Source organism: Lutra lutra, chromosome 8, assembly GCF_902655055.1.
Source record: "Lutra lutra chromosome 8, mLutLut1.2, whole genome shotgun sequence".
Classification (NCBI taxonomy): Eukaryota; Metazoa; Chordata; class Mammalia; order Carnivora; family Mustelidae; genus Lutra; species Lutra lutra.
The window spans coordinates 89232617-89246127 of record NC_062285.1 but is presented as its reverse complement, the minus strand read 5'-3'; the positions used below and the strand labels follow the sequence as shown (position 1 = coordinate 89246127).

Sequence of the window (13511 nt, the reverse complement as noted above, 5' to 3'; positions counted from 1 at the left end):
TGAACGTGGGGATGGAAGGACCATCCACCTCGTGCTTTTAGCCCCAGTGGGCCGAGAGGTGAGGGGAGTAGCCATATGTTCCTCACGTTCCTGTGGGCACAGTTTCTTTATATCAAACTGCTAAAGACAGTCTTTTTATTGTTAGTCAAATGAATACTCCAGAGACTCAGGGACTCCCATTCCCAATCCAGATGAATCCAAAGGTGCCATCAGGCCTCTCTGTGACAGACATGGTCTCCCTGTGGAGAAGCAGTAGAGGAGCTGTACACACAAACCCCCTTCGTACTTCCTTCTAATTTGCTGGCATTTTATGTAAGGATGTTTGGTTTTGTCAGACGTTTTCCAGTTGGAAGTGATTGCGGGGAAATTAAAACGTCTGCCATATGACGATAGGACAGGCACTGAGTCCACAGCTCCGTCCTGTGTTCCATCTGCAGTAAAAATGTCGTGAGACCAGGAGGGGGCAGGAGGGTTAAGACACGCCGATCTCACTGCTTTGCCTAGCAACTAGAGTCATCCTGCGACGAGTGCCTTCATAATGAGCTAGATTCTTCTCAGCCTGCACTAGTGTGACGCTGACTTCTCCAGGTGCTTTATGGCCCCCCTGCTCTCTCCTCCCCGGCTGGCAGGGGGTAAGAGGAATGGCCGACCACCTCTGTCACCAGAATGTGGTTCAGCTCCCCGAGTATGCAGTGTCTTTGCTTCAAGAAGAGAACAGTTTGTCCTGTTCTAAAATACAGTAACTCGTGTATCCCATTAATCTTTGGACCCAGATAATTGGGGGCGAGGGGGAAGGCTATGGTCATTTTAAGTTTCACGTTAGTTTCTTGAAAGATGAAGCCTCTTCGAAAATGCCACATTTCCTTCTGCCATTCAGAGAAAAGGCTGGGTTGCAGCAAGGTTGCGCTGAACAGAGCGCAACTCAGCTCTGGAAAGTCCGAAAATTTTACAGTATTTATCTGTTAACCGTTAGGAAGAGTGGTGCAGAGCCTGGACCCCCACAGGTGTCACTCACTCACTGTGGCCTTGGAGAGAATTACCAAGCCCTTTAAGCCCCAGCTTCCTCATCCATAAAATACGAATAGCAACGGCACCTGCCTCCCAAGAGGTCACCAGGGCCAAGTGCAGCCAGGCTTGTGGAGGATGAGCACAGTGCCTGCTCATGGCACCCAGTACATGGCGTTATTGTTATGTTCATGACTTTCCCCTTCACTTGCACCATCGCTCATACAGTAATCCCATAAAAGACATGTTATTCCTGTTTTGTATATGAGGAAACAACCTCAGGGAGATTTAAGAAACTCGCCCAAGGTGACCTGACTCAATGCCCTTGTAAAAAGGCTCCTGAGAAGGGTGTGTTTCATTCCCTGGGAGGTGACCGTGTTGGCTCTGAATTAGTCCAAGTCTCAATTAGACACTGCCCTCCAGGTGTGCCAGGCCTCACCCAACAGAAGGAAGTCAGCACGGTGTCATTCGAGAGACCCGGAATTTGAATCCCAGCCACCTGAGGCCTCCAAGGATTAGAAAGGATGCGAGGAAGATGCTGAGCTCACATACAGAATTCCTTCATTGATCCTTCACTACCCGTCCTTCCGGCTGGGGCCTGCCGAGGCACCCAGGATCAGCAGTGAACCCCTGGAAATCAGAGCCTCTTATTCTCTTCTGGGGGCTGGTCCAGAAAGCACACCTAGATAGAACATGTCTACCTTCATCCACCTTTCCAGGGCTGCCAGAGGGCAAACCACATACCATTTCGGCACATCCAGAAAACACTAGAACAAGTGAAAAGGGTACAGTCTGTGTCTTCTCTTTTAATATGCCAACCCACACCCAAAAGCCGAGGCCCAGCACAGTGCCTGGCCTGTATTAACTCACTTAATAAATACTTGTGGCCTGACCAAGTGATGGATGGAATGTCAGTCCTCCAAATGGGGAAAGTGATTTTCTTTTTTACTTTGGTTCCTTTCTACCCTGATTTCATTATGAGAAAACAGTTTTAAAGAATTCCCAAATAGGCCGTAATGAGAAAATATCTGTCCTCTTTTGAAAACCATGCTAGCCACAGCGCCCAGTCATAGCAAACTGTAGAGTTTTCCTCCCCACAGCCTTTCACGCATCACACTTCTTTTTCTGCTGCTTGGTAGCCTGCCACAATCTTCTTGTCTTTGTCCATACAGCCTCCAACCCCAGAGTAATCATGCAGCTCCAGCAACCAGACCATGCTGCGTGCCTGGAACCCTGGGGCTCTCTTCCTGCCCTTTGACCACGCCCACCCAGAGTTACCCCCTTTTTTGGCTTGCTCTCTGTCTTTCATGGGAGCTCTGCTCAAGTTCAAGTCGTTGGTCATGACCTTGGACAAGGTGCTTCCTCTTCCAGGTCACGGCGTCCCCATCTGTGGAGGGAGGCAGATGGTGGGGATGGTCTCTTAGGCCTCTACAGGTCAAGGGTTGCCTTTCTCCAGCACCATCCGCCAGGTCTCTCTGGGCCCTGGTCTCCTCACTGTGAAATAAGAAAGACCATCAATCCACAGAAGGCAGAAGGGATTCCTTGATTATTTTCTGATTCTTGCTCTTAGTGCCTTACCAGGAAACCTATTCAAAAGTGGTTTTTTGCCCTTTTCCTCTGTAGACTGTAGACTGCTTTGGGATTACGTCTATCAGTTGCTTTCTGACAGCCGGTACGAAAACTTCATCCGATGGGAGGACAAAGAATCCAAAATATTCCGGATAGTGGATCCCAATGGACTGGCTCGACTATGGGGAAACCATAAGGTAAAAGGGTACCAGCTATGTATTCTGCCAACTAGTGCCAAAAAAAAAAAAAGAAAAAGAAAAAAGACTTTATCTTCTGGATAGGAGGATAATTGCCTGGCTCCTCCCTCCTCGGTGTGCCCTTCATTATTTAGTTTATTTCTCACAGGGCAAACAATTAGTTGCAAAGGGAAGGAAATAATTAAAGATACCACTTTCCATTTGGTTACTTAGGCCAGGGGCCAGTTAACTTCACACCCCCTGAGTCTGATAGGGCCACCCTGGGAGCAGCCCTCCATCACATCCCCTCCAGCTGGCACTGCCACTCCTATGTCTTCAGGAGCTGGGGGACAGGGGAGCTCCACAGAGCTGTGGGACTCACAAGACAGTGGGGAAGGGTCACTTCTATCCTGCCTGGTTAGAAATTACCATGTCTGCAAAAGCCCCCTTCTCTGTGGAAATGCTTACCCTCCGACTCTGCAGAATCCCCTTAAAAAGCAAACAGGCCAGAACTGTTTGCCCCCCTACTTTTCCATGCTGGGAGGAGGGACTGGAATTTAAAAGATGCAGTCTTTCATAGTTAGGAAAGCTGTCAAAGTGCATAGATGTAAAACACCCTAAGTGTCCACTGTGAATGACTAGATAAAAGAACGATGGTGTATACATAGCATGGAATATCACTAAGCCCTAAAAAGGAAAGAAATCCTGTGACAGGCAACAACACGGAGCAATCTTGAGATTATACTGAGGGAAATAAGCCAGTCACAGAAAGACAAGCATCGCATGTGTCCCTTCGTAGGAACTATTGAAAATGGGCAAATTCATCGAACCAAAGAGCAGAATGGTGTTGCCAAAGGTTGGGGGGAAAGGGAGGAGTATTCATCAATGGGCGTAAAATTTCCATGAAGCAGGATGGGTAGGTTCTAGAGATCTGCTATATTACCTTGTACCTTGTACATAGAGTTACCACAACTGTAGGACACACTTAACAAATCTGTCAAGGGGCTGGGTGTCATGTTAAGTGTTCTTACCACAGGAAAAGAAAACAGGGACACAGAGCAAAGAGTCTCTCCCCTCAAAAAAATACTTAAATAAATACATCTGTATCCTACTCAAAACAAATGAGTCACCAAGGTCCAGGCTGACCACAGGCCGGTAGATGTGGGTAGGACAAAGCAGGCAAGACACCTGGGAGACACACCCCGAGGTGAGCTGAGTGAGAGGGGGCAGAGGGGGGAACAGCCCAGCCCTACCGGAGGTTGGCAGCCTCAGCTCCCTCCGTGGAGGAAGACCTGAAATAGGCCATAACCAAATACGGCAAGGCCCCACTCACAGACTCCTCAGTGTGTGAGTCACTGAGAAAAATCCCGCCACGGCTCCTGACTGTGCCCGGGCCCTCCAGGGCTCGGAACCTCTGTATTCTTCCTTCCAGAACAGGAATTTAAACAACAATAACAACAACAACAACAAATCTCTTCCTTAAAATGATAAACCAGAAACAAGTTGGAGAAAGGTCACTGCAACAAAAAAAAAAAAAAAAAAAAAAAAGAAAGAAAGAAAGAAGGAAGGAAGGAAAGAGAAAGAAAAAGAAAGAAAAAGAAAAAAGAAAAAAGGAATTCTCTGTGGGTCAGAGGCAAAGGATGGCCCACAGATGGGGGGACCCTGCAGGAAATTCACTGAGCAGAGTAGAGCTTGGGCTTGGGAAAGGAAACAAGGGAGGTTGCCTTGGGATATGCTTCCTTAGCTTCGGGGCCAAGACTTCTGACAAAAGGTGATTCACCTTCGGACGTGGACACGTCTTGGCTCCAAGATTTGGCGGGGTGTGTGAAAGCAGAGGGGATGGGCACAGGGTGGGGGGTAGGGGATGGCCCGGGAGGCAGCAGAGGGAGGAGCGGGAGCTTTCCCCACCGGGCAGGGGCACAGCAGCAGCTGAAGAGCTTTTATTTTAATAGCTCCCCAGCGTCTTCTCTGAGGTTGATTTCACTGTGTCTTTGTGCTTTTTTTCTCCCTTCCTCCTTTGAACAAACAGAACAGAACAAACATGACCTATGAGAAAATGTCCCGAGCCCTGCGCCACTACTACAAACTAAACATTATCAGGAAGGAGCCAGGACAAAGGCTTTTGTTCAGGTAGAACTTCCTTTTTCTCCTTTCCTTCTTTCGGGAGGATACTATTTTCTTTAAATAAGAGGGAGGAGGGAGATTGTTAAGATCTCTACCTGCCTGTGTAACACTCAAAGCCCTCCGTGCTACAAATTGGATACCAGATGCTGGGTTGTTAGAATTTTAGGGGGAATTTTTTTTAAACTTATGTCTGTATATTAAAGCCAAAACGAAGTAAACACAATCTGACTCACCTTTAAAATAATGCAGTGATCAAATAGTATCATCTGGCATTAACATCCAGCGTAGTTAAAAGGAACAAACAAAGTAACATTGTCCAGGTATTAAATCTAGGCTTCCAGGTTCCCAGCCCCATAAGCTGGGTTCTGAACCAGTGTGTGTCAAAGGGCAGGTTGTGACCATTCGTGAATCAAGAAATAGATTTAATGAGTCAGTCACAACTGTTTTTTTTAATGAAATAGAACCAAATTGGGTAGAATAGAGTTGAAAATATCAGATGGTATCACATGAAATAAGAGTGACTAATAATTCATGAAAATTTGGGGGTATGTGTGTATATGTGTATACGTGCTGAGTCATGATGTAAAATGTTTTCTTACGATGTATTATAATCAGAAAAGTCTGAGAGCTGCTGCACTAGACATTCCTCTTTCCAGACTTCCTCACAGCTAATGAGTTCCAACCATTTAACCTACCACATAGACTGTAATTCCAAGTTCTGTGTAAGAGAGGAGAAAGAATTAGAAGAGGAAGAAGAAGGGCTCTAAAGGAGCAGTCAGGAGAGGTAGAAGTGGTGGTAATTGACACTGGTGGTAATGGCCATGGGGAGACCCAGGAAAGGCTGGGAGAAGGTGGGATCAACACACATGATGTAGGTTATGGGTTTAGCAGGTGGGACAAAAAAGAGTTTCAGATGGGACTAGCAAGATGGATTTGGAATTCTCTACGCACAGGTAGAAAGTGACACTCAGTATGAGTAGACAAGCCTGCTGGGATAGATTGGAAAGAGCAAAAAATTTAGACTTCAGCAGTGGGAGCTATGGTAACTTAGGAAAAGGGAAAACAGTTGAGATCTTGAAAAACAACAGAAGAGGCTGTTCAAGAGTTGGGAACAGAATGGAATGAAGTAAAAAAGAACCCTCCTTTCTCTGGCTCTCCTGATGCTTTCCTGTCATCCTTCACCCTAAACTTGGGCCTCGGCTCCTATTCTTCCTGGATGAAATGATCCCATTACACAGTTTCACTTATCCCTTAATAGTTAGACTCTGTATCCAACTCTAAAATCCTCGTGAAATTCCAGATCTCAATTTCCAAGAACTTCTCATAGCACATGTGCACGAAATACCACAACACGAAATAGTCAAGACAAACGTTCTTCGCCTACTAGAAACCCCCCTTCCCGCATCCAGAATTCTCCTTACTCATCAGTGGCGTCACCATTATTCTAAGTGACCAGCCTTGACATTGGAGTTATCAGTGACTCTTCCCATATCCAGGTTAGTCATTGCACTGGATTGTCCTTGGCTCTTCCATTCCATTTCCACTGCATTCTATTTAGTCGGGACTAGAAACCACATTTCCCAAGATTTCTTACCAGCAGGCTCCAGGTCGGAGTCTACCAATGACAAGCACTTGCATGAGAATTTGGGAGGTATAAGAATGGCAAAAGCATTATCATTGCTTCCCTGTCTAGACTTTTATGTTTTATGCCTAGATTAATTCATAACCCTTTCTACCTCTGGTCCACTCTTCCTGCCTTCCAAATTCATCACGCACCCTACCAGCTGCCCTACAACACTAGTATGATTCCCTGTGTCCGAGACCTATATCCCTTTCACTTTTGCTTTTTTAAAAATATGTGTCCCCTCTAGATCCATCTCAAGTGTCCTGCCCTTCACGAGGCCTTCTTCAGCTACTCAAACACACAGAGATATCTTCTTCCATCATTTCTTGGATTCCCTTGGCCCTAAACCACACTGCATTTGCAAAAATTGTACATGGGAAGTTCTTCTCCCCACAACTAGGTCATAAGATCCTAGAGAGGAGAGGATTGCATTCTATATAATTGTGTTTTATACCTTATGGGGGTTTTCAGTAAATGTATCTTGACAAGCCCAATATGGCCTATCAGAAGCTTATTATGGAAAAGTAGTCAAGAGAAGAAAGGGGTAGTTTGCAAGGCCAAATATAGCCCATGTGTGGATTTGGCCTCAGGAGCTTGTTAGTGACTTTGGATGGTGGGGAGAAGTTTTCGTGAGGACATGAAAGGATAGGATGGACCGCAGACTTGACAAATCCTACTGCTTGAGAAGTTCAGCGATAAAGAAAAAGAGAAGCAGTAGTGTGAAAGTTCATAGGCTTCCAAGAGTGATTTTCGACAATTAGAAAAGGACAGAATAGTGCTATTAGTGAGAAGAGTTGGTCATTTTTGAGGAAATGAGTGTTGGAAGCCAGACTTGCCACAAATTCAAGGCCTCTTGGTATGAAACCCAATGTGTAGTCAAGTGTTCAGTTGTTGGTGCTCTTCACAGGATGAGTAGGCATTTTGAGAAGGAAAATTTCAGTAGGGACCTGAGCCATTACAGGGCTCTTTGATGAGGAGGCAGGGCTCAGAGAAAGGAGCCAAGAGGGAAGGCCAGGTAAGGTTTGGAGGAAGGCATGAGCCATGATTTGTGGCCAGGTTAGAGTAAAGGGTTCCTGGTCATAAACAAGTGGGAGCCCAGAGTTTCCTGGGTAGAGATGACAGAGAGCCCAGGTGGGCAGGCTGAAGAGTGTGTCCTTGGCTTTATCTGAGAAGTGCTCATCATAGGCTTTCGAACATGGAGTGACAAGAGGAAAAGTATATTTTCAGGCAGTTTGTCTGGTGCAGAGCAGAGTGTCTGGGGAGGGAAAGTGTGTAGGCCCCGAGTGGAGCTGTGGGAGGGGTGCTCCCATTCATGAGGCTACACCGTCTACACCCAGGCTGCCTTCCTGAACCAGGGAAAATCATGGTCGAAAGGAGTTGCTGATGTTATTTCCAACAAGAAGATAAAGCTTGACGTTTGCACCCGGCTACAGAGGAAGATAGACTAATGGGGATTTTTTGCTAGCGTGTTGGGTGGATCAGTGATAATATTGAAAAGGATTCTTTCTTTTTGCCTTTCTAATTTCCAAGAGCACCACTAACTTGTCCTCTTATGAAAATTTTCCATTCGACATTTAATTGTATCCTTTGAGTTAAATTCAAGTTTTGCATACCATTCCCCGGGCTCATAGTCTGGGATGGAAATGGATCTACAGCTCTCAGAGGTCATTGGAAAATCTTAACTCTCTAAAAATAAGAATCAATGGGCTTGTACCACAAGGCACTACACAGCCTCAATGGGTGCTGTCTCCTAGACTTGTTTTATAGTTCTTTGGCCATTTTCAGGCTGTCAGAGAAAGGGGCACCTCTTCCCAGTAAGTTAGCGTTACTGGTGGGGTTCAGTAGCTCTCCAGCTGTTTGAGGTGAGAGTTGAGAGTTCAAGGGGAAGACCAATTTGAGGACATTGTAATCTCTGGACCCCTCCATTTCCTCTTCCAAAGGTTTATGAAAACCCCTGATGAAATCATGAGTGGCCGAACGGACCGTCTGGAGCACCTTGAGTCCCAGGAGCTGGATGAACAAATATACCAAGAAGATGAGTGTTGAGGGAACCAAGCCACGGCCTCAGCGGGGGGCCGGCAGCCGGGGGTCCCCTGCCCATGAGGCCCTGGAGGCGTGGCAGGGAGGCGGGCTGAGAGCTGAACCGGAAGAGACCCAGGAGTGGGAATGACACTTGTCTCGCATAGCGGGAGGGTCCCCAGAGCACCTTAGACAAACCACCCAGAGAAAGCAGGGCTGGCATTCTGGCCGAGGGCACGAGCCTGGGACTCCTGGTTCTGTTTTCTCCTCATGTAGAACCTCTCCATCTGTAATTCCTCACCCTCACCCGTCCACCTATTGTTAATTTCATGGTGTTTTCCGTTTTTTTGTTTTGTTGTGGTTTTTTTTTTGTTTGTTTTTTTTTGTTTTTGTTTTTTTTTTGAAGACCATGCAGTTTGACTTTTCATCATTCATACAGGGGAAGACATCCGAGGTTGTTTTCCTATGGAAATATATATCTATTATATATATCTATTTTTTGCAAATCTCACAAAGTGCGGCTAGCCCAGCTGGTCAGGAAAGAGAACACTTGCAAAGGGTTTCAGGTTCCTCTTCAGCCTGCCACGTGGATCAGATTTGTGCCTGTTAATTGGGTCTTGGCTGGAAAAAAAAAAAAGAAAGAAAGAAAAAAAAAGATGCTTTTAAAAACGATAAAGTGAAAAGGAGAGCTTTTTCTCCCTCTCGCTCTTTCCTTCACGGCCTCCCGTCTGTCCTCCCTCCCCGCCTCCTGTCGAGGTTCAGATGCCTTTTAGCAGAATTGAGCCTCTCCTGGAGTCCTGAGCATTACAGATGCCCAGAGGCTATCTGTGGTCTGGGTCCTTTGCAGCCGGCGCGGCGTTGCCAAATCCAACCCACATCCCAGCATCTGGCTACCCACGGGAGGGAGGGCCCGGACCTCGCAGGTGCTGCGGTCCTCCAGAAAGAGACATGCCAGCCCAGCGGGCTGCCCCCGACCCCTACTCCCACCCCGACATGGCTGCGAGAACCCCAGGACTTGGTGGTTCCTCGGGACGGAAGATTCAGGACAGAAGGCGGCTGCGTCCTTCAGAAGGCCCCAGCATCGTGGAATTAGCTTGCAAGTTCTGCAAGGCAGAAAATATAAAAGACCCCACAGGGCCTGATAGTCAGAAACTAGGTGGAAATTGTGCTGCAGGGGGTTCTGTGCTTCCAGGGCAGGTGACTGAGGCTAGCGAGAGAGAAGGTCTCTGCTCCATCCGGAGGCCATTTGTCGTCAGTTTTATGCCCTCGCCTGCTTTGTTTTGTCTTTTTTCCCAATTCCTAGCCTTTTTTTTTTTTTTAATTTTTTTTTTTTAACTTTTCCTGGTCCCCACAAGATCCAGGGCATTTGAGAGGGGAGGGCCCTAGTGTACACAGCCACTTGCTCCCGGTGTTCGCCAGGCCAGGGCAGACAAGAAACTCCTCAGACTCATTACCTATTTCTTTTCTTCTTCTTTCATAGCTGTGTTTCAGAATGGACCCATTTGTGGCTCTTTTTCTCCTCCAAATCAGGTCCACGGTATCTTGTAAAATGAGGGAAGTGCCACCTCATAGTACTTTTGATGATATCAGATATTTTTAAAAAGCTGTTTTAGGTTGGTTTTTTTTTCCTTGTCTTGCCACCTGAATTGACTCTCCGATTTCCAGGTTCAGAATCCAATATTAGGAAGACAGTCTTTTTTAATCCTAAAGATTAGACCTGCCTTACAAAGCACCCCCTCCCCGCCCCATTCCTCTGTTTCCTCTACTCACTCGGGTGAGCACCCACACTCCCAGCATCACTACTGGCAGCACTAGGGGGAGGCTGCCAGAGCCCTGGGTGTCTCCCCAAGCCACTGCTGACCACATCAGGCAGGTGGAGGTTGGAGGAACACAGGCAGGAGAAATTCAACCCCACCCGTACTGACAAGAACCCCAGCCTGGGAAGAAGGAAGGACAGACTAACTGTGGGTCGGAGGCACCGGAATCAGGGAGCCCTTCAAGCTTTTCATCTGTGCTCCGTTCCTGCCTCTTATCGAACCGCAGATAGAAACGTGGCTGTAGCCAGCCTCCTCTGCTGTCACAGGCTCCCCCCAACTCGACCTTCCAGAAGGTTGGGCTTGCGGTCAAGTCAGGGACCTGCTGTGTGAGGCTAGAAGGTCCACTGATGAAGGAAGGGTTTGGTCTCATCTGCTTGAACGGTGGTGAGATTCAGCTGGCCCCAGCATGCTACAGATACCTTTCACGAGTGGTCACTCCAGTCTCTAAGATGACCGATGTTGGCTCACACCTGGAGATCTTAAGCCAAGTACCTGGTGTGTTGTGAAGGCTGTTGAGTGTAAGCGCTGGAGAGAGAAGGTGCATTTTGACTGAGGCCCTTTGTGTGACGATGTAACCAGAGACAGGACATGGTGGGGCTCTTCCCTAAGGTTAGAACATCTCATTCTGATAGAAGGACCTGGGCTTTTACTGTTCGAAGAATATTACAGTTGAATTAGGGAGGGAAATTCCCATTGGCCCCGAGGATTTCTGTATTTAAAGCAATACCCTGTAAGAATACGTAGGACAGGATGACACCTTCAGTCGCTTGAAAGGATAGAAGGTGCTAATTCCAATATGATCTTTATTTCCCACCCAGATATTCCCAGTAAGAGTTTTCTGTTGACTCCCTTAAATTAGTCAAACGTCCTTCTCATTGCTTCGAGCTAACACGCGGGCAGTGCTGACATCAGAGACACGGCGCTTACACGCTGCTGACCCCAGGGATGCCTTAGGACATGCTGACCCTGCTTCGGACTTGGCGAAGCACCTGATAGACCCTGGAAGGGATTCAGAGGAATCGGGCACAGCCCCGGCCCCCCGAGAGCGTCCACTCAACCTGTAGACTCTATCCAAGCTGAAATTCCTTACCAAGTGCTGGGGCCAATGGCACGTTCACCTGGGACCATGTGAAAAGTATGTCTGTGACCTAGTTGGCCTTTCCCTGCTGCTGTCCCGGGACTGCTTGGCTTAGATCAGAAATCGAGAAAGGGCTCTGCAGAAGAGCACCGCAGAGCAGGGAGAGCTTGCTTCACCTGTATCTGGGGGGTCGATCTCACTTGTATCTCCAGCTAGAAATTCTCTAGCACCTTCTCTTGCCTGCATCTTGGGTTTGCCATGTTGCCTCCTCTCCATCAGAGGAGGGCAGTGGCTATTGGCTGGACTGGCCATGTGGCAGAACAGTCTCTCTTTCTGTCCCAAGGCAACTTGGTCTCTTGCCTGACGCAGGGTCACCAATGTCCTGAGTCCTTTCTTTCTTCCTTTCTCTTTCTTTCTTTCTTTCGTTCTTTCTTTTTCTTTCTTTTTTCCAGGGGGACATCCCCACAGAAAAAAGGGGATAACAGACTGATGGATTTTCTCCTCTCAACAGTGTGTTTGGAACCCTCTTACCCAGGGTCTTTTTACGCTGGTGTCTAGCCCAAATAAGAATGTAGCTTTAGCTAAAACTTCGATGGCTATGACAGGATCCACCTAAATGACTAAGTAACTACTGTTTCCACCTTTCACTGTCTAGGCTCCAAGTCAGTACATTTTTGAAACATTCACTCCCTTCTCCAGAAGGGAGACCTGAGTGTCCAGGAGGCAAGATGGTGCCCTGGGAGCAGACAGCATGCCAGGGACAGAATGAGGAGTGGAATCCAGCCTGGCTAGACCCCCATTGGACCCATTCCCACCCAGGAAGTTGAAGATAAAAGATTTGGGGAAATCCCCAAAGAACAAAGGGCAGGTTTTTTTGCCCTGACGTTCGGTGCTAGTAAGTTTTCATCCCCTCAGCCTGCTCCTCTTCTCTGCAGAAGTCTGGAAGGAAGGCAGCGATCTAAGGAAGCCGTGGTGGGGGAGGAGGGTGACAATAATTCCTGCCTGTCTAAAAACCACAGAAGACTAACCTGATCCTCTTTGGGCCCCATCTGCATCAACACTAAACAACTACAAACTCCCCGAGTCTTTCACACACGCCAAGTGAACATTCTCGACGATTTCTCTTTGGGACTACAACCACCTGCAAACCAGAACGAATCTAGAATTTCTTCTTTTTTTTCTTTTTGTTTAATTTCTGATCTCTTGTTGTTTATGAGGTGTGGGGTTTATAAGGGACTGAATCAAATGAATGTAACAAAAAAGAAAAAAAAACAAAAACAAATGCCTTTTCTCAGGGCCAGTGAGTTGCAAATAATTTTTAAAGAAAAGCCTATAATTGCATCATCTCAATAAATTTTTTATAAAAAAAAAAAAAAGGACCAAGTCTCTGTTTTTAATAATGTGAAATGGAGTCATACAGGCAAGGTACGCCAATGAGGTAAATCCTGTCTCCACTCAATTACGGTATAAAGTGCAGTCCTGGTTTTTCACTGGCAGGCAGCCTCTGTCACAGAGCCGTCTGCAAGGCAGTCTTGAGACAAACGGCACCAGAAGGGTCAGAAAGTTCAAGTCTGATCTGAGCATCTGTCCCAGGTGAGGAAACATGCCAGAAGGAACCCTGACCAGAGATGCCTGGGTCCTGTGCTTGGCCAAAGATTTATCAGCTCACTGAGGACTGCCGTGATTCCAAGGTCCTCCCACAATCGAATGGTTCCTTCATCCCACCGAAATCATGGATGTGAGTCTGCAGGTGAGGTAGGGCCCAGGACTCCGCTAAGGACCACAGTGACCTTCAAGGTCATCACGCAGCTCAGAGCCCACCCCCATGCTCCGAATGTCTCCTCGACACTGGCCAGTGGGGCCCCCTGCCAACCAGTAGGTGCTTATGATTTCAATATCAAACATCCTGTGATCATCCAGAACTATCTGTCCTCAGAGGTGGGTAGAATCGAAAAGAATAGAAAATGAAGCAAATGAAATCGCTGGTTAGCAACTCAGATGTAAGTTTGGGAAGTAGACGTTTGAAAGCCATCAGATCATATCTGTATTTAAGTTGTCCCGGATACTCTGTCTTCCGTGACCATGGGTTGGTGATACTT

At 47.2% G+C, this 13511-nt stretch overlaps 1 protein-coding gene across 3 annotated transcripts in view; it reads left to right on the top strand.

Annotated features, from left to right (window-relative positions):
• The window catches only part of ETV6 (ETS variant transcription factor 6), a 235346-nt gene extending 222558 nt beyond the window's left edge, over positions 1 to 12788 (top strand). For all 3 annotated transcript variants that reach the window (XM_047743284.1, XM_047743286.1, XM_047743285.1), the window contains 3 exons: positions 2629 to 2771; positions 4780 to 4880; positions 8439 to 12788. In XM_047743284.1, the coding sequence (XP_047599240.1) occupies positions 2629 to 2771; positions 4780 to 4880; positions 8439 to 8544 (350 nt within the window). In that variant the 3' untranslated portion in view covers positions 8545 to 12788. The remainder of the gene's footprint in view (positions 1 to 2628; positions 2772 to 4779; positions 4881 to 8438) is intronic.
• The last annotated feature ends 723 nt before the right edge of the window (positions 12789 to 13511 follow it).